Source organism: Schistocerca cancellata, chromosome 5 (genome assembly GCF_023864275.1).
Source record: "Schistocerca cancellata isolate TAMUIC-IGC-003103 chromosome 5, iqSchCanc2.1, whole genome shotgun sequence".
NCBI classification, from domain to species: domain Eukaryota; kingdom Metazoa; phylum Arthropoda; class Insecta; order Orthoptera; family Acrididae; genus Schistocerca; species Schistocerca cancellata.
This window is the reverse complement of record NC_064630.1, coordinates 428,422,640-428,448,802: the sequence shown is the minus strand read 5'-3', so window position 1 is coordinate 428,448,802 and position 26,163 is coordinate 428,422,640. Positions and strand designations below refer to the sequence as shown.

General features: G+C 41.4%; 1 protein-coding gene across 2 annotated transcripts in view; it reads left to right on the top strand.

Moving 5' to 3' along the window:
• Window positions 1–10,218: 10,218 nt before the first annotated feature.
• LOC126188860 (peptide transporter family 1) overlaps window positions 10,219–26,163 on the top strand; it is a 322,186-nt gene continuing 306,241 nt past the window's right edge. Inside the window, exon 1 of one of the 2 annotated variants that reach the window (XM_049930502.1) lies at window positions 10,219–10,321. In XM_049930502.1, the coding sequence (XP_049786459.1) occupies window positions 10,234–10,321 (88 nt within the window). In that variant the 5' untranslated portion in view covers window positions 10,219–10,233. Of the gene's footprint in view, window positions 10,322–13,488; window positions 13,555–26,163 lie in introns of those variants that run through there. The other variant, XM_049930503.1, reaches the window with a different exon arrangement.

Here is a 26,163-nt window from a genome sequence, read left to right as displayed (position 1 = left end):
AAGGTCATCAGTCCCTAAGCTTACACACTGCTTAACCTAAATTATCCTAAGGACAAACACACACACCCATGCCCGAAGGAGGGCTCGAACCTCCGCCGGGACCAGTCGCGCAGTCCATGACTGCAGCGCCCCAGACCGCTCGGCTAATCCCGCGTGCCTAAGTTCAGTTCTGAAAATTATGCGTTTGTTCTACACTGTCTGTGACGTAGTGCAAATCACATTTTGATCTAAGAAACTTACTGCACAAGCAGGTGATACTGAAAATATCATTTGTGTAAAATACGCATAATTAGGCGTGTGTGTTTCTTTATGGGTGCATGCAAGAGATGAAATCAGATGAAATGAAAGCAAATATTTCCACTGATTTGCAGTACCAGAATATTAGAGTGACCAGTTGTGCTCATTATTTACATATGTACACATTTTAATTTATTACAGGTTTCCAGTAGTTGATTACTTAAACCCTGTTTTCACTAATTACAGTTCACTCTTATTGCGAAGTGGAAATTCTGATGAACTTCTAGTACTCTAAAGTTTTTATTTTATTAGGATGGATCCCCAAGGTTTTGTGACTCACAAAACGTAAATGAAGATTTCATGGCTCGTGTACAACTTGGGGAAAGGCACTGTGACAGTTCCAGAATTCCCCATAATGAACAAAATATGTGTGAGAATTAAGATCCAGAATATCAGAGCCATATGGCAAGAAGAAAAAGATGTGGTGAATAAAAAGATTGGCCTTCAGCCAGTACAGAGACAGAACTAATATGCGGGAAGCATTGGGGCCAAAGTTAAGTCTGCCCAAATTGAGGCAGTGGGCCATTGGCTTCAGGTTACAGCCGCAAAGCAAAGATTGGAAAGATCAAATTGTAAAGTATATACAGTATTCATGTGTAGTAAGCGCTACGTTCATCTGCGTGTAAACAAGATGATAAACTGTTTCCGAGAATTTCACGTATAAGGCTTCGTTTTATTATATGTAATCATTCAGTTGTATGCCGCCATGTACTTTTTTTAGTTTTTAATCATGTATGTCTTATCAATGTACCACCAAAATGTTAAATGGATATCTTTTACTAAATAAAGTATAGTAAGTTTTCTATTGTTAAGATACCTGTTGCAAATATGCGACATAACCAATTTTATCTAACACGTATAACATGCCTTATATCTGATCTCATATACTCTACGACACTTCGTTACAGGTTGTAAAACATGATTTTTTATTTCAAGTAGAAATTTTTCACATACTGAGAGTTTAAATCAGCACCTTTCTCCATTGTTAAAAAAAATCTATGCCAGATTCACATTTTGCATAGGAGATAATTTTATTCAAAGTGAAATTTATAAAATCTCCTTACAAATATTTTGTCCTTTGTTGCACCGAGCAGCTAATCAGAAAAGAATTGTCAGAGCAGCACTGCACAATCGCAGCTAACCATAAATGTTTATTTATTGGCTGCATGGCCTTTTAAGCAACGGACACAAATTTTGAAACAAAATAAAAACTTTATTTATTAAGGTTATGATGTTTTATAAATTCTGTATGCGTGTGAGTGTGTTTGATGGACAACTGTGCTGATACAATAACTTGAGTAAATGAGTTGTATTTTTTGTCAATTTTATCTTTAGAACTGCTGATTTGAATGGAAATAGTTTCAATAACCCTTCTTGAATATACAACGTTATTGTTTGAATGAAGTGTGTCATACATCTTTACCCATGAAAGTTTTCTTTGTGTTGTCCCAGGTAGTTTGTTATTATTTTGGTGGGGAATTAAGTGTACGTGGATACTGTCTCCGTTGAGTGGTATCGCCCATGGCTTTGTCGGTTAGGCCTATCCGATCAATACGGTAACCAAACACTCGACGTTGAAGCCTATTAATCAGCAAGATTAACGATGAAGTGTGCCGTTATCTTGCGGAGACATTTTATTTCGATCCGAAAGTGGTTACAATCACACCCAACACACTTCAGAACAGTTTCACTTTACAATTTTACGATCGTTGTTTCAGTTATGTGGGCTGTACGTATGCCGTAGTTGGCTAGCAATTTTTAAAATAGTAAATTCCATACCTTTAACACGAAGACAGCTGTTCCATCGCACTTGGAATCTCAGAAACACGCCACATAATTTACTGACATGAAAGTTTGTTCCTGCAGTCTCGTATCTATTAGGTTACATTTGTACCTAGTCCAAGATTCAACCTTAGAGCGATATTTTAAAGCACTGCATTTTATTAGCACATTAATAGACCTTGATTACATAAAAAAGCCTAAAAGAACCGATCAAGTGATTTTTTTACATTCTTGACGCCCGTCTTGGACTTTTAGTAATGCGTTAAATATCACCCATGTCCCTATTCCCACAGTGAGCGGTATTCGTAATGTTCATACTGAAGTGTGTATATTATATTTTACATTATTTGGCATTTCATTATTGCTGTCCATTTATTTCTGTGTTTTTAATTCTGCAGGAGCTATATTTATAATTTCATTGCTCGTCATTAAAGCAAATGATTTGTTTCTCTTCTTTGCTTCTCATTAACAATAGCGTCATCACATTTCCCTAATAGAAACTGGAAGTCAGAGTTGCAAGGAATGGAATAGATCACTTGAACTACACGCATATCTCTTTCGATAGCTCTAGCTTTCTATAAACAGCATGCCACTTACAGTTAGTGGTGAAAGTCTGTGCAGAGGCGGAGGTGCATGCGTTGAGATTTTCCCTCTGGATCTGTCTGTTGGTAGCTGAAATGTTGAGGCGGAGAAAGCTTTTAGGCTTTTCTCTGTAATCATAAGTCTATTAATGTGCTAGTAAAATGCTTTGCTTTACAATATTGCTCCAAGTTTCACATTTGGACTGTACCTAGGTACAAATGTAATCTAACAGTAACGAGCCTGTAGGAACAAGCTTTCATGTCAGTAAATAATCTAGCGTGTTTCTGAGATTCCAAGAGCGGTGGAACAGCTATCTTCGTGTCAAAGGCATCGAATTTGCTATTTTCAAAACTGCTAGCCAACTACGGCTTACGTAAGTCTACGTAATCGAAACAACGATCGTAAAATTATAAAGTGAAACTGTTCTGAAGTAAGTGTGTTGGGTGTGATTGTAACAGCTTTCGGATCGAAATAACATGTCTCTGCAGGGAAATGCAGCTTAACAGGCCTCACTGTCAAATGTCTGGCTACCACACTGATCGGAAAGGCCTAACCGACAAAGCCGTGAGCAACACTATTCAACGGAATCAATATATACGTACATTTAATCCACCACCAAAATAATATCAAACTATCTGGGACAACATAAAGAAAATTTTTATGGGTAAAAATGTATGACACACTTGATTCAAACAACTACGTTGTATATTCAAGAAGCGTTATTGAAACTATTTCCATTCAAATCAGCAGTTCTAAAGATAAAATTGACGAAAAATAGAACTTATTTTCTCAACCTGTTGTATCAGCACAGTTACCCATTAAACACGCTCACACTCATAAAGCATTTATAAAACATCATAACCTTAATAAATAGAGTTTTTATTTTGTTTCAAAATTTGTGACTGTTGCCTGAAGGCCATGCAGCCAATAAATAAAGTTGAACATTAATAGTTAGCCGCGATTGTGCAATGCTGCTGTTTCAATTCTTTTCTGGTTAGCTGCTCGGTACAACAAAGGACAAAATATTTGTAAGGAGATTTTATAAATTTTACTTTGAATAAAATTATCTCTTACGCAAAATGTAGATTTGACATGCTTTTGATTAACAATTGATGAGTTAACTATTTTTCAAAACAGAGGAATTACTTTACTGTATAAAAATGATTTACAGGAATTCATAAAGATTATTTCAAAACTAGGGCAACCACAGATAGTTATAGATATGCTCCAACAACACACAGGACGCCTCGTAGCCTGTTTTGTCAGCTGCTACGATTATTATTACGTTGGTGACAAACGCATGTAGCTTTCGGACTCGTTACTTTCCTAGCTAACATTTACGAGGGGCCTTGTATGTTGCTTGACATAGGCCACGAGCAACATGTTTTACTCAGTAAGGTGACGACAATTTGTGATTTTAACACAAACTGGACATTCATCATTGATGATGGTTTTTATCAATTTAGGAGGGCTGAGAGCTATGCCTACGCAACTGTTACTGTGCGTCATTCTATAACAACTCCCTGCAACGTGTGGCATAACACCAGAAGACGCAGTTTAAGAGTTGCGAAATCGGTTGTGTGGATCTCTAATCGACTTAAATAAATAGAGCTGCAGCGGACTATTGGACGTCTCATTCAATTTTATATTTTATTAGTTTAACACCTGTATTGAAACACCTGCTGTGCTCTATGTATTGTCGATCAATTATGTATCCATAATTTTGTTCTCGGTCTTGGTAACTGAAACATTACGCTGTATCAATGCGAACGATGTGATTGGTCCAGTTCACAACGCGTATCTAATCCTTACCGCGTGAACAGTACAAAGTCGTTACAGTGTGGGAATACTGCAGTGATTAAGTTTCAGTCGACGCTGTCAATCACGCGATTATGAGTGTATCTCCATTCATGCACTCTGTCTCCACGCAGATGGACGTCTTACTAACACCGACGAGAAATTTAATACGTCCATTACATCATTCTCTACACTCCATGTTTCAAGACAGCTAGCGATCAGCGCTACCACGATGCCTCTTTCATCACACGTGTGCCATTCTGCTCACATTGGCGCCTCCCGTTCGAGTCTTACTTGCTCGCGAAGCATTAAAATGACTTTTTCACGCTGACGATACTTGACCACCTCTACAGGTCTTATACATGGTTTTCAGACTATTTTTAGGTGATTAATATCTACATACTGATAGTATGTAACACTTGGTTTAAGAATCATGATAGAAGGTTGTATACATGGAAGAACCCTGGAGATACTAAAAGGTATCAGATAGATTATATACTGGTAAGACAGAGATTTAGGCTCGTGGTCGTGCGGTAGCATTCTCACTTCCCACGCCCGGGTTCCCGGGTTCGATTCCCGGCGGGGTCAGGGATTTTCTCTGCCTCGTGATGGCTGGGTGTTGTGTGCTGTCCTTAGGTTAGTTAGGTTTAAGTAGTTCTAAGTTCTAGGGGACTTATTACCACAGCAGTTGAGTCCCATAGTGCTCAGAGCCATTTGAACCATTTGAACAGAGATTTAGGAACCAGGTTCTAAATTGTAAGACATTTCCAGGGGCAGATGTGGACTCGGACCACAATCTATTGGTTATGACCTGTAGATTAAAACTGAAGAAACTGCAAAAAGGTGGGAATTTAAGGAGATGGGACCTGGATAAACTGAAGAACCAGAGGTTGTACAGAGTTTCAGGGAGAGCATAAGGGAACAATTGAAAGGAATGGGGGAAAGAAATACAATAGAAGAAGAATGGGTAGCTCTGAGGGATGAAGTAGTGAAGGCAGCAGAGGATCAAGTAGGTAAAAAGAAGAGGGTTAGTAGAAATCCTTGGGTAACAGAAGAAATATTGAATTTAATTGATGAAAGGAGAAAATTTAAAAATGCAGTAAATGAAGCAGGCAAAAAGGAATACAAACGTCTCAAAAATGAGATCGACAGGAAGTGCAAAATGGCTAAGCAGGGATGGCTAGAGGACAAATGTAAGGATGTAGAGGCTTATCTCACTAGGGGTAAGATAGATACTGCCTACAGGAAAATTAAAGAGACCTTTGGAGATAAGAGAACCACATGTACGAACATCAAGAGCTCAGATGGAAACCCAGTTCTAAGCAAAGAAGGGAAAGCAGAAAGGTGGAAGGAGTATATAAGGGACTATACAAGGGCGATGTTCTTGAGGACAATATTATGGAAATGGAAGAGGATGTAGATGAAGATGAAATGGATGATACGATACTGCGTGAAGAGTTTGACAGAGCACTGAAAGACCTGAGTCGAAACAAGGCCCCCGGAGTAGACAACATTCCATTGGAACTACTGACGGCCTTGGGAGAGCCAGTCCTGACAAAACTCTACCACCTGGTGAGCAAGATGTATGAAACAGGCGAAATACCCTCAGACTTCAAGAAGAATATAATAATTCCAATCCCAAAGAAAGCAGGTGTTGACAGATGTGAAAATTACCGAACAATCAGTTTAATAAGCCACAGCTGCAAAGTACTAACACGAATTCTTTACAGACGAATGGAAAAACTAGTAGAAGCCGACCTCGGGGAAGATCAGTTTGGATTCCGTAGAAATACTGGAACACGTGAGGCAATACTGACCTTACGACTTATCTTAGAAGAAAGATTAAGGAAAGGCAAACCTACGTTTCTAGCATTTGTAGACTTAGAGAAAGCTTTTGACAATGTTGACTGGAATACTCTCTTTCAAATTCTAAAGGTGGCAGGGGTAAAATACAGGGAGCGAAAGGCTATTTACAACTTGTACAGAAACCAGATGGCAGTTATAAGAGTTGAGGGATATGAAAGGGAAGCATTGGTTGGGAAGGGAGTAAGACAGGGTTGTAGCCTCTCCCCGATGTTATTCAATCTCTATATTGAGCAAGCAGTAAAGGAAACAAAAGAAAAATTTGGAGTAGGTATTAAAATCCGTGGAGAAGAAATAAAAACTTTGAGGTTCGCCGATGACATTGTAATTCTGTCAGAGACAGCAAAGGACTTGGAAGAGCAGTTGAACGGAATGGATGGTGTCTTGAAGGGAGGATATAAGATGAACATCAACAAAAGCAAAACGAGGATAATGGAATGTAGTCGAATTAAGTCGGGTGATGCTGAGGGTATTAGATTAGGAAATGAGACACTCAAAGTAGTAAAGGAGTTTTGCTATTTGGGGAGCAAAATAACTAATGATGGACGAAGTAGAGAGGATATAAAATGTAGACTGGCAATGGCAAGGAAAGCGTTTCTGAAGAAGAGAAATTTGTTAACATCGACTATAGATTTAAGTGTCAGGAAGTCATTTCTGAAAGTATTTGTATGGAGTGTAGCCATGTATGGAAGTGAAACATGGACGGTAAATAGTTTGGACAAGAAGAGAATAGAAGCTTTTGAAATGTGGTGCTACAGAAGAATGCTGAAGATTAGATGGGTAGATCACATAACTAATGAGGAAGTATTGAATAGGATTGGGGAGAAGAGAAGTTTGTGGCACAACTTGACCAGAAGAAGGGATCGGTTGGTAGGACATGTTCTGAGGCATCAAGGGATCACCAATTTAGTATTGGAGGGCAGCGTGGAGGGTAAAAATCATAGGGGGAGACCAAGAGATGAATACACTAAGCAGATTCAGAAGGCTGTAGGTTGCAGTAGGTACTGGGAGATGAAGAAGCTTGCACAGGATAGAGTAGCATGGAGAGCTGCATCAAACCAGTCTCAGGACTGAAGACCACAACAACAACAACTGATAGTTAGCCTTCTGTCATTAACTACTTCAACATAATCATAAACTTTTTCATTAAAGAAAACAGAAAGTATGAGAAATATAATACACAGGTCAAGTACTACAAATTTAGAATACTAAGCCAATTACAATATTAACGATTTGCGGTGCAATGGTCTGACCTTAGGGTTCTCTGAATGGAATCAGATAGCTTCTTCTTCTTCTTCAATCCAAGTGTTAGGCCTCTTGGCCTGTTACGATCTCGTCGAGAAATTTTCCCGCAATATTTTCATTGGTCGACCTAGCGATCTGTCGCTGTTAGGGTGGTAGTGTAGCATAGATTTCGGGATCCTCTTTGAGCTCATTCGTTATATGTATTTTCTCCAGTTCACATGGTTCACATGGCTCTGAGCACTATGGGACTTAACATCTATGGTCATCAGTCCCCTAGAACTTAGAACTACTTAAACCTAACTAACCTAAGGACATCACACAACACCCAGTCATCACGAGGCAGAGAAAATCCCTGACCCCGCCGGGAATCGAACCCGGAAACCCGGGCGCGGGATTTCTCCAGTTGTCTTGGTAATTCTGTGTATAATGTGTGACGGGTTCCATTTAAAGTTCCTTCATATCAGCAGCGCAGGAATTCCACTTATTTAAACTTATCTCGCCGGTTAAAGCAAGACTGCCGATTCTAAGTGATTGTAGGAGGATGATTAGGGTCCATCAACAAAATGTTTCCTTTAGCGATGGTACCGCAACTACAGTGCATCAGAGGATCGCATGCGTTAAATTTTGTCTATGCTATGTGACTATAGTGTTTGTAAAATATTTAGTGCTACCGATAAAAGCAGCTACGTAATAACGGTTAACTTAAGTCAAAGAAAGTATTTCGAAGAAATCACAACAATTTTTATTTTTAAACGACACACTAACAGCAAGCATCACTTTTCTGATTGAAAAAGAAAACAATGTAAAACTAATTTATTCAGTAATTCCTCCTTTTTAAGATAACTTTTGACTTGATCGTCATTTGTGTGACAAAAAGGAGACAAAAAGTTCTCTACCTCTAAATCTATATTTCGCAAACCACCTTACGATGGTAGTTACGGTTGCACTATTATTTGCCCATTCACTCAGGAGTGGTGTGTGTCATGAACAACTATTGATAAGCTTCGGCATGAGCTCCAGTTTCTCTGATTTTACCTTGTAGTCATTTCGTGACATGTATCTGGGAAGAAGAAGTATTCTGATTGAGTCTTCCCCGTGTATCACATTCCATTCCAGCCTACGGCTGACTTTCAGCACGAGCATTACATTCCAAATACTGTATATCGACACATTTTGATAGCTTCTCAAAGTTATTAAACGTCACCAAGGAGTGCATCAATGTTCCGTAGATTCATACCGAGCGAGACACGAATTCGGGCGCTTGGGCTACTGTCATATTTCTTCCTTGAACACAAATATGTTCTCGAAGGAACAGTGTAAATCCGACCGTTGCGAACTAATAACTCCGATATTTGTGGAACAGGTTCAGTGACTCTCTAGGATTACGAAATAAACTATATCCGGTACGAAAGCATCATAAAAATTAATAACTGAGATACAGCCGTCTCCAATTGTCGTACCATTCTTCGGAAATTTCCACGTACATTTTTGGCAAGGACTGACTTAGTTAACGCCGGCCGGAGTGGCCGAGCGGTTCTAGGCGCTTCAGTCTGGAACCGCGCGACCGCTACGGTCGCAGGTTCGAATCCTGCCTCGGGCATGGATGTGTGATGTCCTTAGGTTAGTTAGGTTTAAGTAGTACTAAGTTCTAGGGGACTGATGACCTCAGATGTTACGTCCCGTAGTGCTCAGAGCCATTTTAACCAACTTAGATAACCCACCATCTCAAACAGACAGAACACCGAAAACATACCGCGCAATGATTAAAAAGTACAAGAACACAACATAAAAACTGCTCTTTCTTGGTCATACGTTAAGGAAAGGCGGTACCGATGCTTAAGCAAATGGGACGTCATAGAATGCACCACCCGCATAGCGCTCTAATTATAGGCTGTTAAATTTGACGTTACATGTGGATTGTAGCTAGCCATAAAGATGTAAGTTTTATCTAGAGAAAACGTGATAACTAAACTGCGCACATCTTTTAAATTACACATTCGTAAATCTATGGAATTAAAAGTACTTCGCTACGTTATCAAGGCGCACAACAATCACCGGAAACGTCATTCGAAGGCCATTGAACATTAAGGAAGTATCACTGAAGGAAAATTTCCTGGGCATACTTAATATCTCATGATTCAGCTACCGTCAGCAAACCGTCAGAAGAATTATACATATATGTAGTGTTGTAGTAAGCAGTTGTACGTGCGTACTACGAAGAGAACGGTGGAAAAACGAATAGAAGAGCATAAGGCAACTGAGGGCGAGAAGAAATGGATGAATCGTATTTTGCGGAGCACGTTCTGCAATGAGGAAACCACAAGTTTCTCTCTGATAAGACCAGGCAGGATCCTAGCAGCCTTGAGCGGACACTACAGTAGGTTGTTCAGATAGGCGACAGACACTCGCCAAGAATTTTAGTCTTAAAGATGAAGGTGGGACACTTAGCGATACCTCGTCGTTAGTTATGAAAAGGGAAGTCTTCCAACGTTATGCGATATCGACAGTGTTGATAAGCACTCTCAAAGGACAGATTATGCTTGAAATTAGCATAGAAAGTGAAGTCACATCTCTAGACCGAGTTTCACGACAACAAGCGTTACCTTCACCCAGTGGCGAGCCACGGTATGAAGCGGACGTTTCTTGAATCCACGACCTACCCTGAAAATGTCTTCCACACACGGGGACGAAAAATTGGGTTTCTCAAGAAAATCCATAGGACTAGCGCATAATAGCAAGAGGACTTTTTATAAGTGTAAGTTACGGCTGTGAAAGTCGTCATTTTAAATTTTTCTTCGCAAGTGCTATATTATTCTTGTTCTCTTCGTGTAGAAGTTACTCAAGATTTACTTGGTTTCTCTCTCTCTCTCTCTCTCTCTCTCTTTCTCTCCCTTCCTTTTATCGCCTGTGCTGGCTTCTCCATATAACTCTACTACTGCGTCTCATAATGATCAATAAATCGTATTGTGTAGTCATAATCATTAAAAACTTGGTAATTTTCTACTGTTGCCTTCTATATAGGGAAATTCCATCAATGGTGGGTTTTGGGTATAGTTTATGGCCGAACGTAAGTAGTATTAAGTGTATCTATCTGGCTGGTTCAAATGGCTCTGAGCACTATGGGACTCAACTGCTGAGGTCATTAGTCCCCTAGAACTTAGAACTAGTTAAACCTAACTAACCTAAGGACATCACAAACAGCCATGCCCGAGGCAGGATTCGAACCTGCGACCGTAGCGGTCTTGCGGTTCCAGACTGCAGCGCCTTTAACCGCATGGCCACTTCGGCCGGCAAGTATCTATCTACGTTATGGGGTAATGATTGAGAGCTGCACATGGTCAGCTTAGGTGGAATGTGGATTGTTGCTTTTTTGCGCTCCCGCAATGACAGGCGCTACCATTCACAACCAGACTAATGATATGGAAACAAACGGTTTTCAGATACATACTTCACAGATTAAACAGGACACGCTTTCAGAAACATAATTACACACAGGAATGAAGCACAATAAAAAAAGCCTTAGGGGCTGTACATAGGGTAGACACAGTCAATCACAGATTTCGTGAACAGCACATACGCATCAGTCATGAAAAACGAGCATACAAGGGACGACACACATGAAACAGCCGAACGGCAACCGTTCCCTACTCAACTAAGAGAAAGTAAGGTAAAATGACTCGATATAACAGCATACCTGCAAGCAACACAAAACAGAGAAACTTAGAAAAAACACAGCCATTTCCGTTCTTAAATTCGTGATAGTTTATATAATACTGATGCGTTTGGAAAGCGATGTTGGGATTGGAAAGAAATCTGCTAGTGCAAGGATCGAGCCAACTACCTCACGGTTTATTGCATTATTGAGAAACTTTGTGTATTGTCTCATACACGCTCTACGAAATATGTAACTTTCTACTACGAAGTATATAAATCATAGGACAGTTTAAACAAGGCACTCATTTATACCTCAAATTAGTAAAACTTATTAACGAACAAAATATTTAACAAAAATCAATAAATTCTATTAAATGTAATTAGAGGCCACTGTTGTTTCCTCTGGTGCACATATGCGGCACTTCAATGTTAAAAAATATTCATTTCCTGTGGACACAATCATTCTGATCCTTGAGTCTCTCTTTCTACCGTAATACTATAGAAAGTACGGAAACGTATTCGGAACGGCGAGCGAAACGTTGAAGTCAATATCTCAGACATATAGTAGCTTTTCAGGATACAATCATCAATGAACCGCTTCGATTTGGTATGGCGCATCTGAAGAAACTTGTTGACTCTCTTCCTCGCAGAATGTAAGTCACTTTCAATGCTAGAGACACATCTGGTTTGTGAATAGGTGGATTGATCTAATTTTGGGGTACTGAATTCACTGGTAAAATCAGTTTTTCTCTATCGTGCCACATTTTCTAGATACACAGCAGAATTAAAACAAACAAGAATACGTATTGACAACTACATATCTATTTAATATGGGCGTATGCACATGACGGCAATAACAGGTCTAAATAAGTTAAAACATTTTTTCAACTTTAATCTTCTTTTGTATTCGAAAAATGTGAGAACGATGCTCTTCTTTTGTTTGCGTTTCATCATTCTCCTGAACAAGACCCTTGCAGTAGTCCCCAAATGTTTAATAGTTACAGGACCTTTATAACGGTGTTCCATCGTAGCGGTGTCTTGATGAAAGCGTTCACTGTGCTCATTACTTGTAGCTTCCAAATTTTCCGAAAACAAATCAGAATGGGTATGTAAAAAGGGAATTTTAAGTGACTTCTACACCCCTTGGTCTTTTAGCTATCTAATAGGTCTTTCACAATGGAAAAATAGTTATCATCGATTCTGTTGCCTAACAAGTCCTTCAGATACTCTGAAAGAGGACCAAGCCCCTAATTCGATATTTGTGATTTTGATGTCAAAGGTTGGATCTTTCATCAATTTTTTTTTTTTTTGGCGCAACAAATATACCGTCTTTCAGCTTTTCTTCGCTCAATTAAGGAAATTTTTTCTTTAATATGATTGATGACCTCCTTTACGCATAACTTACAAAGTTTTTCACTAGTCCTAACTTGAGATGAAGAAGAGAGAAAATGATTCTATTGGGCTCAACCAAGGAAGTGTGTTTCACCCAGTTATATACGATTTCCTTACAGGCCATTCCTTGACTGTACAGTGGTTCTCGATGTCTCAGCTGCCCCATAGTCTGGTAATCATTTGTAGATTATCTACCACTCCTGAAACTAAATACATAAATTAAAAATAAACAAACATAAAAAACAGCGAAATAGGAAAATAAACAGTAAACACTAAAAATACCCTTACACCTCAGAAATATTACGTGCTAGAGCATTTTGAAATGTAAATTCGGATTTTACACACCAAAATACGCACTGACTGATGTATCACATCCTATATGCAAAATAGCTGTTGTGTAGTCTTATTAGCTTGATGTTTGGTGGGAGTGGTGTCAAATTTTCATTGGGTGTTATTTTGTAATTACGACAATGAGCTGTAGTGGCATTCGGCGGGGAAAATTTTCCTTGGTACTCTGATATATGTGTACAGAATGTAAACACATCGTCAGTATCTCACAGCTCCTGTGGGCAGGAACGCATGTTCTATACGAACAAAGGCTTGATATCCATTTTACTCGCGGTCAAAGGACTAGTTCAGGGACTGAGCGGCTGACCGTGCTATGGACGACATTATGCATGTCGTATTTTCTATACATTCTCTTTTCTTTCCCATCTTAAGCTTTTGTTTTATTTTTCATTTTGACGTTGGCGGGTCCCTCGTCCACGGAGCCTCCGGGTCTTGCTCCTATTACGCCCTTGAATGAAGCGCAGGAGTGAATGAGGCGCACGTGCGTCCTAGCGGCGGCTGGCTGTACCGTTAGTCGCGTCCGGGTGTAGGTCGCGTGCAGCTCGAGACCCACCGCAAGCTCCGCCAACAGCTTGCCTTCTGCACATCCTCCTGGTAAGCTACTTCTCAGACTCTACGTCTGCTGCCGCGATGCTAGTGTCCCACGTCGTTGTCATACCACGCTGTACGCAAAAGGAGGCGTCACGTGGGTGACAGCTGTTTGCTGTCTAGCGCTGTGGTTGATCTGTACGACCGTGAAGTAGCCGTTGCTTACACATTCTATTAAGTAACACTCTTGTATTACGGTGTATAAGGTTTAAATAAGACACTGCTAGATTTTCTGTCTTCTTAACTGCAGACTCTGTTTGACTTTGAAAATTCTGTCTGTACCGGCCTTTTTAGATGCACGTGTCAGGGCAGCGAATCCTAAATAGGTAAATTTCTTGGGTTTTCTTGATTGGCCTCAGAGCCCTGTGTTCTTTCTCTTACGTCGTAATAGCTATTCTACACCGTTTTACTCGTGTTAGTGTTCAGCCACACTGCTTTCCACGTATACGGTACAGCTACGTAACGCGAGGTTCGCAGCTGCTCTGCTGTTTCGGATAAAGGTCGCCAGGTGGCTTACTAGTCGACAGACCTTGGTTGAAACTGCTGTCTCCCTATACGCTTGTCGTCTGTTCTTTGGGTTGCGTAGTTTATTTAATGTGAGGCAGGAGATCATCATTTCGTTACTCTAACGCTATGGTTAAGACACTGGACTCTTGCTGCTTGTAAGAATTGAATTTCTTATCGCGCCTTCATTACGAAAAAAATTCACGAAATAACACTGCGAATGCTAGGATGACACTTTATTAAAACATGATAGCGATTGTTTTACTTCCGCATAATGACCTATTGCTGGAATGTTCTCTGTCTCGATTGTTTATGTCGACGTGACATTAAATTTCAAGCTTTCTTTCTTCGCTTCACGTGTGTGTTGTGGGCCTGCATATCTTTGGTCCAACTGAATAAACAAAGACCCCTCTGATGAGGAGAAGATGGCAAGTGCCATAAACCAATTTCTCAGAAACTTCGTTCAGTGGAAGATCAGCCAAAGTAAGCGAACGCTTGAATTGAATTTCTTATCGCGCCTTCATTACGAAAAAATTTCCCAAAATAACTTACTGCGAATACTAGAATGACTCTTTATTGAAACATGACAGCGATTGTTTTCCTTCCGCATAATGACCTATTGCTAGAAAGTGCTCTGTCTCGATTGTTTATGTCGACGTGACATTAAATTTCAAGCTTTCTTTGTTCGCTTCACGTATGTGTTGTGGGCCTGCATATCTTTGGTCCAACTGAATAAACAAAGGCGGCCTCTCTGATGAGGAGAACACGGCAAGTGTCATAAACCGATTTCCCAGAAACTTCACTCAGTGTAAGATCAGCCAAAATAAGTGAACGCGTGTCTCGGCTTATCCATAGATGATTGACCGTTTCTGAGAAAACGACCCTCAAGGTTTTAGACGAAATTTATATGTCAGCCTGAAAGGGGGCACAGTGGCTAGCGTTGCGGCCTTTCACTTCTGTGCCTCGTGTTGGAAACCCTATTTTTGTTTATATTTATTTATCTTTTAGTACTTTCAACATTGCAGCCTAGTCAGCAGTCGTGATAATCTAATACATAAGAAGCTATCAGCCTCGATTGCGGTAATGAAACCAACCTTTATCTAGGTTTCAGCCCAAGTAATTGAGCTTTCTTCAGAAGATATACCTGATTCTATAATATTTCTACGAGTGCATGGTCTAGAAATAAAACTAAAACAGCCTGAATAGGCGTAGTCACATTTTAAAAATGCGGTACATAGGTACTAAGTTTCCGCCAAGACTTGACTTAAGCTCCGGCAAGCGCCTGGTCTCCATGGACGCCGTGCGGTGGACCTCGGGAGCTCACATATATCTTCTGAAGAAGGCTCAATTACTTGGGCTGAAACCTAGGCAAAGGTTGGTTTCATTGCCGCAGTCGAGGCTGATAGTTTCTTATGCATTTTATTTATCTTTTTTCGTCTGTCTACTTATGTCCATAGAAGGTTACTACACGAATATTTCTTGTCAACTTAGGCTAGGGTATACAAGGAAGGTACATTAATTGTAACATTACAACTGATTTTCTCAATAAGTGCCATACATTAATTACATATATGTGTATGGTATTTTAAAGCGTTACAATCTTTTTAAATACTCGTAGTGTCATATTTATTTCTTATATCAGTTGTTACATTGACTCTTATTTTATTCTTACGCCTATTGTTCAGGAGGATTTGCTGCATTCCCTTGGGTTACACCAATTGTAGAAACATTCGAGACATAGAAGTTCTGAACATCACGAGCATCGCACAAAGGCAGGTTTACACCAGTGACATTTCTTCGTATGAATCTCACTTGGAAAAGAAACGTCATAAACATCGCTTAAGATTTCACTTGTTGGCAATAATTTTGCGGTACAACACGCATAACGGATCACTTTACCGAAAACTGGCGCTTGCAATTGATTATGAATCAAGATATACTACAGGACTGTCACACGTCAGGGTAGCCGAGAGCGCTAACGCGCTGATTCCTGGACTCGGGTAGGCGCGCCGGCCCTGGATCGCCCGGCGGATTAACGACGACGGCCGGTGTGCCGGCCAGCCTGGATGTGGTTTTTAGGCGGTTTTCCACATTCTCCTAGGTGAATACCGGGCTGGTCTCCACGTCCCGCCTCAGTTACACGACTCGCAGACATTTGTAACACATTCACGCTATTTCACTATTTACACTTGACACAGACAGCTGGGGTACACTATTTCCGTCCGGAGGGGGGAGGGGGGTATGGGGTGGCGGAAGGAAGGGCATCTGGTCACCCCTTACAATTAACCATCCCAAATCCGTCCTTAACGCTGCCGACTCTGTGCACAATGCAGGATACAGGCTGTAGGGAAAAGAAGAAAGAAAGAAACATACTGCAGGACTTTCACTGAAAACAATTTAAAATAATTGTCTCATTCATTTTTTGATATTTTACATTCTTTCACTAGACATACGACCAGTGAACGAATAAGGATAACGCTATTTCATAATACAGTGGAAAACATTCATGTAGTAATCTTCTATGGACATCGATAGACGAATGAAAAATAAAAATAATAATCAGGGTTCGATTGCGGGATGCAAAAGTGTGACACCGCTTCAGTTGAACTATTTTCTGGCTAAAAGACACACAAAGTACCTCGAAAACTTCGAGCGTCGTTTTCTCATAAACGGTGGAGTACCTACAGATAAACAGAGACACACGTTCGCGTTATTTGACCCCTCTTTCATTGAACGAGATTCCTGGGAAATCGGGTTCTGGCACTTGCCGTGTGCTCCACGTGAGTATCGTCCAAGAAAGTAAAGAAGTTGCAGCCTTCAATTTACAAATGCACGGATGACACATATAACATAATACGTAAATGGATTTACTTTAGAACTCGTAATATTGGAAGGAGACGAGGTACCGGTTGTGATATTTAAAGTTAGTATATTGCTCTTTAACGGACTATTTTAATTCTCTGTTTCGTGGAGAGGCATACTGATGCTCTGTTCAGTGCTCATACAAACTTATGACTGCGTGCTGAAAAGTAATGCCTCCGAATTTTTAACGTGAAAACTCTTAAGCTCTTTAAATAAAACAAACGTTATTAACATTCTACCTCTTTGTTCTTCATGTCTACATATTTATTTCTGAACATTGTCACACGGGAGACGAACGTATTTCTCCCAGCGAGAGACCAGTTTGTTGATAACGCCACAACAGGATGCTGAACGCTGTTGGCAGAGCAAAACCCTCACCTCGACTTGCATGGTGTCATCACTACCGAACTGAACTAACTCTTCGAAGGTGTTCTTTAAAGATATAAACAGATGAAAGTTGGACGGAGCCATGTCGAGACTGTATGGAGTATGATCGATGGCAGTGAACACAAGGTGCCGGATTGTTGCAGATATCCCAGCATTCGTGTGTGGTCTCTCATGCTGAAGGACAGGGTGCTGGTTGTGTGAACGAACTCTTCGAATTCGAAACTCGATTACAGCACGCTGTTCCTCACGCACCGACATAGTTACGATACACAGTGCCGTGCTCGACGCTACAATTCGGAGCTCCCTAACGGCAGAGGGCTGTAAATATGTTGAAATGAAGAATTAAGATATAGAATGCTAACAACATTTATTCTATTTAAAAAGCTATAAGAGTTCTCACATAAAAATAGTGAAGATTTACTTTTCAGTACGCTATTGCACACGGATATTTTGTGGGATGGCCTCTAAACCATGTGTCCAATCTCTATCTACAAACACGGTAGTAATTAATACGAGTTGAACGTTGTTTTTTTCCACTATTTATTTGTTGTAGTCTTCAAATGCGATACTTGCATTGAATCCTGGTATAAGATCCACATTTTTTGAGCTATTTTCTAGAGGATTCTGCGAAATGATGGCAATGGACATACAATAGATAAATAAAAAAACAATTTAACAACATTTTGAGGCCACCTTTCCATCCCTTGACGTTTTCGCAGAAAGGTTGCAACTATTGACAATTCTTAGTTCTATAATCCAGATTAAGTGCTTAAAAAACATTGGAACATGTATACGATTAAATTGAAACCTTCAAAGATAAATGAAGCCAGTACGTCCTTCGCAATAGGGACACATTATCAGTAGAAGGAACCAGGGTTTTGTGTACCTCAACGATGTGCGTGGTAGTACCATTACTGTACACGATATACCTTATCTGATCAAAAGTATATGGGCGCCTATGAGTGAAAATTCAAATGGGTTGCATCCATCCTTCGCCTTCATGGTGGTTTGAATGTTGGTGGGGATACTTTCAGTGAGGTGTCTGAATGTCGATGGAGGAATCAAGTCGACGTTCTACCTCATCCCACAGCTGTTCCATTAGCGTCAGGTCAGGCCAGTCCATTTCAGGAATGTTAGTGTCCACAAACCGTTGCCTCACAGTTCTGTTTTATGACAGAGTGTACTGTCACTCACACATACAATCATCTTCTCCGAATTGGTCCTCTACTGTACGCAGTACCAAGTGCAGTAAAATGTGTTCATATCCTTCCGTATTCAGAGTTTTCTTAGGCACAATAAGGAGACTACATTCCACCCACGAAAAACACTCCCATACCGTGATACCACCTCCTCCGTACTTCACTGTTGGCACTGCACAAGATAGCAGGTAACGTTCTCCAGGCATTCGGCAGACCCAAATTCTTCCATCGGACTTCCACAAGGTTTAACGTGATTCATCACTCCAAATCACTCGTTTGTAGTCATCCACTGTCCAGTCTTTGCACTATTTCAAGCGTCACTTAGCACTGGCAGCAGAAATGTCTGACTTATGAGGAACTGCTCGACCACTGTATCCCATTCTTTGTAACTCCCCACGCCCAGTCACTGTGCTAACTGGACTGCTGGTAGCCCTTTGGAACTCATGAGTGACTCCTTCCGCTGATTTCATCCTACTTTTTACAACTGTCATCCCCACCATGCTCGACGGTCCCTGTCCGTCAGTACATGAGGTCTGTCTGGTCTTGGTTTTACTGTAGTTGCTCTTTCGCGTTTCCACTGCAGAATTACATCATCAAGAGTCGGCTTGGAAATCTTTATAAGAGTTGATTTGTCACTTATCCATCCTAGTCCATGTTCAGTCACTGAGATCTTATGACCAACCCATTCTGCTGTTGATGGTCCTCTACTGAAAACACAATAACCCACAGCCCCACTTTATACTGGCGGGTCCGATTCTCGTGACATCTAGTTGTCAGTTCCGCATTACATAGGGGTGTTGGGATACATTTTATCAGGAAGTGTATGTAAGAGACCAGGCAGACAGCTTCGTTGACTCTCTGAGGCTGTGAGCAGCCGACGTGGTAGTATATTGGGAAGTCATCTTTCTAGAAACTGCTATGAAATCCAAGAAGTTGACGATGGACACAAATAAATCAGTATAATGTACATAAACAGACGAAAGCTCAAATATAGTTTGACCACATGATCACTGATAAGTCACTGGAATCAGTCACAGACACCAGTTATCTTAGAATTTTTCATGATCTTTTGCATTATTTTCGAACGAGAATTTCATCTTAGGATCCTTAGCTAATAGCCTATCGTCCACCTTTATCCCTTGCCTTTATCCCACACAGGCTCTGCGTGTGAAGTTTTGGTTTTGGGAATGTTAGTGGCAGTGTGTGGCTGGATATCCCTCCCATCGCCATCCCCTGACCCCCCTGCCCCCTACAGGGCAGGATTCTGTTGGCATCTAGTGCTATCCTATATGAAATCGTGTGAAAGTTTTATAAATGTTTGCGAATCCTGAGGCAGGACTTGGGTACCAGCCCAGTATTTATCTTGTTGGATATGAGTAGCCACCTGAAAAACACTTCCAGGGTGGACAGCACACTATCCCTCATCGTTAAACCGCTGGGCAGATTAGTTCTGGGGCCGCCACACGTTGCCAAATCCCAGATGTAGCGTGCTAACATGTACGGCTATCCAGGCAGTCACAGCTGATAAAGTACTTTAAAAAATAGAAATCACACAGCCATATTTTATTGTTTTCATCTATCCTTATATATGGACAGAGGTGGGGAGGGGGGGGGGAGGAATTAAATACAGAATGTATGTATGTATGTATGTATGTGTGTGTGTGTGTGTGTGTGTGTGTGTGTGTGTGTGTGTGTTCACATGTATGTATGTCCAGCATGTCCTCTAAACTATCACATCGATTTCAACTAAATTATGTTCATATACTACTTGATGTCTGGGAATTAGCACTGTTGGGGGCAGAATCTCCTAACTTCCATATGGGCACAGATATGCATGAACAGGGATTTCAACCGCTGACATCCAGACTGCTCTTTACAACAGGTGTGCTGTGAAGGTCAGAATGCAATGCAATGGCTACACTGGACAGAGAGAATAAGCAGCATGAGATGGGCAGAAGAAGAGGGGGAAGTGTTTTATGTGAGTAGTATTGGCACACCTTGCAGGGGCTACACATGCAGGTTGGGATGTCTGAGGGGGTCGGGGGTGGGTAATGATAGATGGGGGAGGATCAGGTGGACAAACATAAGGGACACAGAGAGGATGAGAAGGAAATGAAGAGACAGAGAGACAATGAGGATGAGGTGGAGGAATAGGAGATAGACAGAGAGAGAGAGAGAGAGAGGAGGGAGGAGGAAATGGACAGAGAGAGAGAGAGAGAGAGAGAGAGAGAGAGAGAGAGAGAGAGGGAGGGAGGGTGGGCACGAGGAGGTGAACAGCTAGAGATGGGGTAAGAAGAGATGGACAGAGACTGGTGAGAGGAGGAGATATACAAAGAGAGAAAGAAGGAGGGTTTGGTTAGAGACAGTGGGGAGGAAGAAATTGGCAAATAGAGGAATAAGAAGGATATGGTCAGAGAGAAGGGGGAGGAGGAGCTGTTCAGAGAGAGGGGGAGGAGGAGAAGGGCAGAGAGAGGAAAATGAGGAGATGGTCAGAGAGAGGGAGACGAGGAGATGAGCAGAGAGAGTGAGTGGAGGAGATGTTTGGAGAGAGGAGGGAGGAGTGGATGAACAGAGAGATGGGAAGGAGGAGTTGGAAAAAGAGAGGGAGAGCAGGAGACAGACAGGGATGAAGAGGAGGAGGAAGAGGAGGAGATAAATAGAGAGGGATAAGGAAGAGAGAGGGGCAGGAGGAGGTGGACAGAGAGATGGCGGGAGGGACGAGTGGACAGTGAGCAGTGAGAGGGAGGAGGAAGAGAAATCATAAATGTGTCGAATGCGTCAGGGTGTAGTGAGGGGTGGGGGTGGGGGGGATAAGGGAGTCTATCTGCCCTGGGCGCCACTTTCAGAGGGGTGTCGAATGATCTCCAAAACTAACAAGATTTTCAGGAAACTATATTATTATTAGAGTAAAATCTGTATATCAAATTACTATATGTGTTTCTGGAGGGGGTGGGGATAAAGCGTAGTGTCGTACCCGAGACACCGAGAGGAGGGGGGGCGGGAAGGGAGCGCCGATGAAGTGTCGTGTTAATGGGCCGCCAGTTATGTTCTCTACACCACTGGAACGTGTATGCGATCGAAGCCACGGGGAAAACGCTAGTATATTTGTATTTAATTCTCCGCAACTTGTTTCGTAGTCGCTACCCTACTCTCAAACGCTCATCCTCGTAATCAACAATACTGTAACCTGGCACTATCACTAATCACAAAGAATTAAATATAAATAAAAAAGTCAATAAAAGGTAGGTGTGAAACTCGCAGTTCCAAGGAAAAATATTAAAAGTATCTGTACGAAACGATTTAATTTGGAACAACCACACCAATGTTGCGCTGGGGATGGCAGATACTTCACTGAAATCTCTTTTAAGGAAGACAGAGTCGCCCACGAAAGATGTGATGATGATTGTCTTCACCTTCCATTTCGAACTATATTCATTATAATCTAATCACAGGAGAAAGAAATCACATATGGCTCCGAGCGAACAATAACTAAGCTAGAGTTTCTTTTATGAACTTTTCCGGTATCGGAAACTGTAAGTTTCCCATAAACTACTCACTGGAAATAATTTCATGTAATTTCCCGAAATAATTAGATTCTCCTGTTCGAATATTATGAGGGGCAGTCAATTGAAAACCGAATACCAGCCACAAGGGGATCGTGGAATGGTTTCATTCGAAACTAATTACGACATGTCCTGAGGCATTTTTCCCGCTGGGAGACGAGCTTCGTAGGACGCGCTCGGCCTCTGACGGATCTACAGCCGTACTCATTCTTGCACTTCTTCGTCCGACTGAGACCGACGTCCACGCGTGTCTCCCTTTAGGTCGCCAAAGAGTTTCGTCCGACTGGCAGTGTGGTGAGGGGCGTTATCGTGCAACAGGATTTTTCAGTTCGGCATCATTCCGACAGCCCGAGAGCAAACGGCAAAGCCAACAGTGGAAGCGTCCCATATATCCATAGACAAATAAATCCAGAGGTGCGAACAAAAGTTCCAGTAAGACCATGATGACCATCTTTGACTGTTGGGGGCCTCTGCTCGTCGAGTTCCTCGATTGTGGAACCAAAGTCAGTGCGCAATGCTATGAAAACACTTTACAGAAACTACGACATACCATAAAAAATGGCTCTGAGCACTACGGGACTTAACATCTGTGGTCATCAGTCCCCTAGAACTTAGAACTACTTAAACCTAACTAACATAAGGACATCACACACACCCATGCCCGAGGCAGGATTCGAACCTGCGACCGTAACGGTCACGCGGCATACCATAAAGTCGAAATGTCCAGGAATGCTGTCGGACAGTATCATCCTGTTGCACGATAATTCCCACCCCCACACTACCGATCGGACAAAGGCTATGTTTCAGCAAATTTGTTGGGAAACATTGCAACAACTCCCGTACAGGTTGGGAAACATTGCAACAACTCCCGTACAGCCTGGATCTTTCACGGTGTGATTTTAACATCTTTGACGACCTTAAGAAAGACATGCGCGGAAGTCGGCTTCAGTCGGACGAGGAAGTGCAATAGTGGTTGCTATTGTGGGTCAGTCAGCGGCCGACCGCATTCTACGGAACAGGAATTGATCGTCATGTCTCCACGTGGGTTGAATATCTTAAAGCGTGAGGTGATTACTTTTGAATGAAACTATTCCATGATCTCGTTGTTTCAATGTTCGGTTTTCAAATGCTTGCCTCTTAAAGTTACTTCACATTCTTACATACCTCTGTGACGCTTTCACCTGGCTTCAATAAAAACCGTCTGTCATGAAACAGGTAGTTCTGACGCATTACCCAAAACTTTGTACTGATCACACAGGTTCCGGGAAAGACTGTAAAAGCCGGCCCTTGTGGCCGAGCGGTTCTAGGCGCTTCAGTCCGTAACCGCGCTGCTGCTACGGTCGCAGGTTCGAATCCTGTCTCGGGCATGGATGTATGTGATGTCCGTAGGTTAGTTAGGTTTAAGTAGTTCTAAGTTCTAGGAGACTGATGACGTCAGAGACATGTTAACAATTTTTTTAAACCAAAACATCGAAGTGCACCATTAATCACAACGAAGTATCAGTCAAAGTAATTTCCACGTATAGTACCCTATGTAGTTACTCCTACTTATCTGTGGACTATTTGAAATTATTAGGGAACCAATCACAATTTTCTGACTCATTTTAGGTACAATCTTACGCCTGGAAACTTTGAAACGTAGGAAGGAAGAGTAACGTTTACCATCTCATGTACGACGGAGTCATTAGAGATGAAGCTGAATATGTCATACCTGACGAAATTTGTACATCCTCTCACTCACCTAATTGAGTCATTTGTCAAAGCTATAGGCGGTGTTATACCGTAGTAGCGTGATGTATACCTAAAAGTTTCCCAGGTTCCGTGACGCAATCCATACCAAATCCATTAAATCATAAGAAGAAATAAATAAAGTGCAAAATGTCGCTCCTTCTCTTGTATGACATATATCTGTGATGGTACCAAAAGTATCGACTATTGTTCTGCAAGCTAAGCAATTCACGTTAACTACAAAGAAAAAGTCGTTTGAATAGTGGTTGGCAAAGTGTAACGTAAAAATGAAACATTACGCATAAAGAATCACAAAGCTAGATGAGTTTAAGAGAAATAATAAAACGAACTGTAGTGCATTTACATTAATGAGTTACCTAAGATCATTCTTTCCCTGTGCCAAAACAGTGAGCCAGCGTCCCTGAGGGGCATCTGAAAGTATGTCGCTGGAGCTCGCTTTCACTCTGTGAGTAGGCGCGCATACACTGGCTGGAGTTAGTTCGCATGTGTGAAATATTAACTTTACATTTCACATAGCTAGAAAAGAAAAGGTTCACGATTATGGGTTTCCTTGACCGACAATTGAGATACAGGATACATCTGGTATAACTGTATGCAAATAGATCTGATATCCAGTGCGGCGGCTACAATACAAGATGGGCAAAGAGTGTTCTCGACTTATTAAGAAACAGAATTTACGTCCTTTACTTTTAACTGTCGTGGGACAGTAAATATTACTGTGTGATTAACTACTTGGCTGATCTTTCTTGCTCTCACGCCAGAGAAATTTTTTGAACTTTTTTGTCGGTTAATGTCATATGTACACTGGCTAGTTTCAGCATTTTAGTTGTTGAATTTCGGTTCTCTGTACATAGCTGTTGCCGGACACCATTCTTTCCTCGTTGCACGCATGTCCGGTGTGGCCAAGCGGTTCTAGGCGCGTCAGTCTGGAACCGCGAGACCGCTACAGTCGCAGGTTCGAATCCTGCCTCGGGCATGGATGTGTGTGATGTCTTTAGGTTAGTTAGGTTTAAGTAGTTCTAAGCTCTAGGGGACTGATGACCTCAGATGTTAAGTCCCATAGTGCTCAGAGCCATTTGAACCATTTTGCACGCATGTTCAGAAGCACCTAGTTGCAGGGTCCGTACGCTCAATGAGATTTTCATAACGATTATTTTCCTATCGATTTGTTTAGGCCAGGTATGCAAAAACCGCCGGCAACATGGGGCCTGCCATTGACCTGTTGGCGGCCAGTCCCTCATCGCTTGTTCTTGTGAATTATTACTGTTATTATTATTTGCTCATATTTCACTCCCTCCTGAAATTGCAGTAGAAGCAGTGCAGCTGAAAGTCATCGATAAGCTAAATGATGGCTCACTGGGAATTAAATTCGATGAAATAAATCTGTTGAATTTCTGTCTTTGTGACGATAGTATCAGTTATAAGTTATTGGTAGGTGTGTGTGTGTGTGTGTGTGGTGGTCTTCAGTCCTGAGACTGGTTTGATGCAGCTCTCCATGCTACTCTATCCTGTGCAAGCTTCTTCATCTCCCAGTATCTACTGCAACCTACATCCTTCTGAATCTGCTTAGTGTATTCATCTCTTGGTCTCCCTCTACGATTTTTACCCTCCACACTGCCCTCCAATGCTAAATTTGTGATCCCTTGATGCCTCAAAACATGTCCTACCAACCGGTCCCTTCTTCTAGTCAAGTCGTGCCACAAACTTCTCTTCTCCCCAATCCTATTCAATACCTCCTCATTAGTTACGTGATCTACATACCTTATCTTCAGCATTCTTCTTTAGCACCACATTTCGAAAGCTTCTATTCTCTTCTTGTCCAAACTAGTTATCGTCCATGTTTCACTTCCATACATGGCTACACTCCATACAAATACTTTCAGAAACGACTTTCTGACACTTAAATCTATACTCGATGTTAACAAATTCCTCTTCTTGAGAAACGCTTTCCTTGCCACTGCCAGTCTACATTTTATATCCTCTCTACTTCGACCATCATCGGTTATTTTACTCCCTAAATAGCAAAACTCCTTTACTACTTTAAGTGTCTCATTTCCTAATCTAATTCTCTCAGCATCACCCGGCTTAATTTGACTACATTCCATTATCCTCGTTTTGCTTTTGTTGATGTTCATCGTATATCCTCCTTTTAAGACACTGTCCATTCCGTTCAACTGCTCTTGCAAGTCCTTTGCTGTCTCTGACAGAATTACAATGTCATCGGCGAACCTCAAAGTTTTTACTTCTTCTCCATGAATTTTAATACCTACTCCGGATTTTTCTTTTGTTTCCTTTACTGCTTGCTCAATATACAGATTGAATAACATTGGGGAGAGGCTACAACCCTGTCT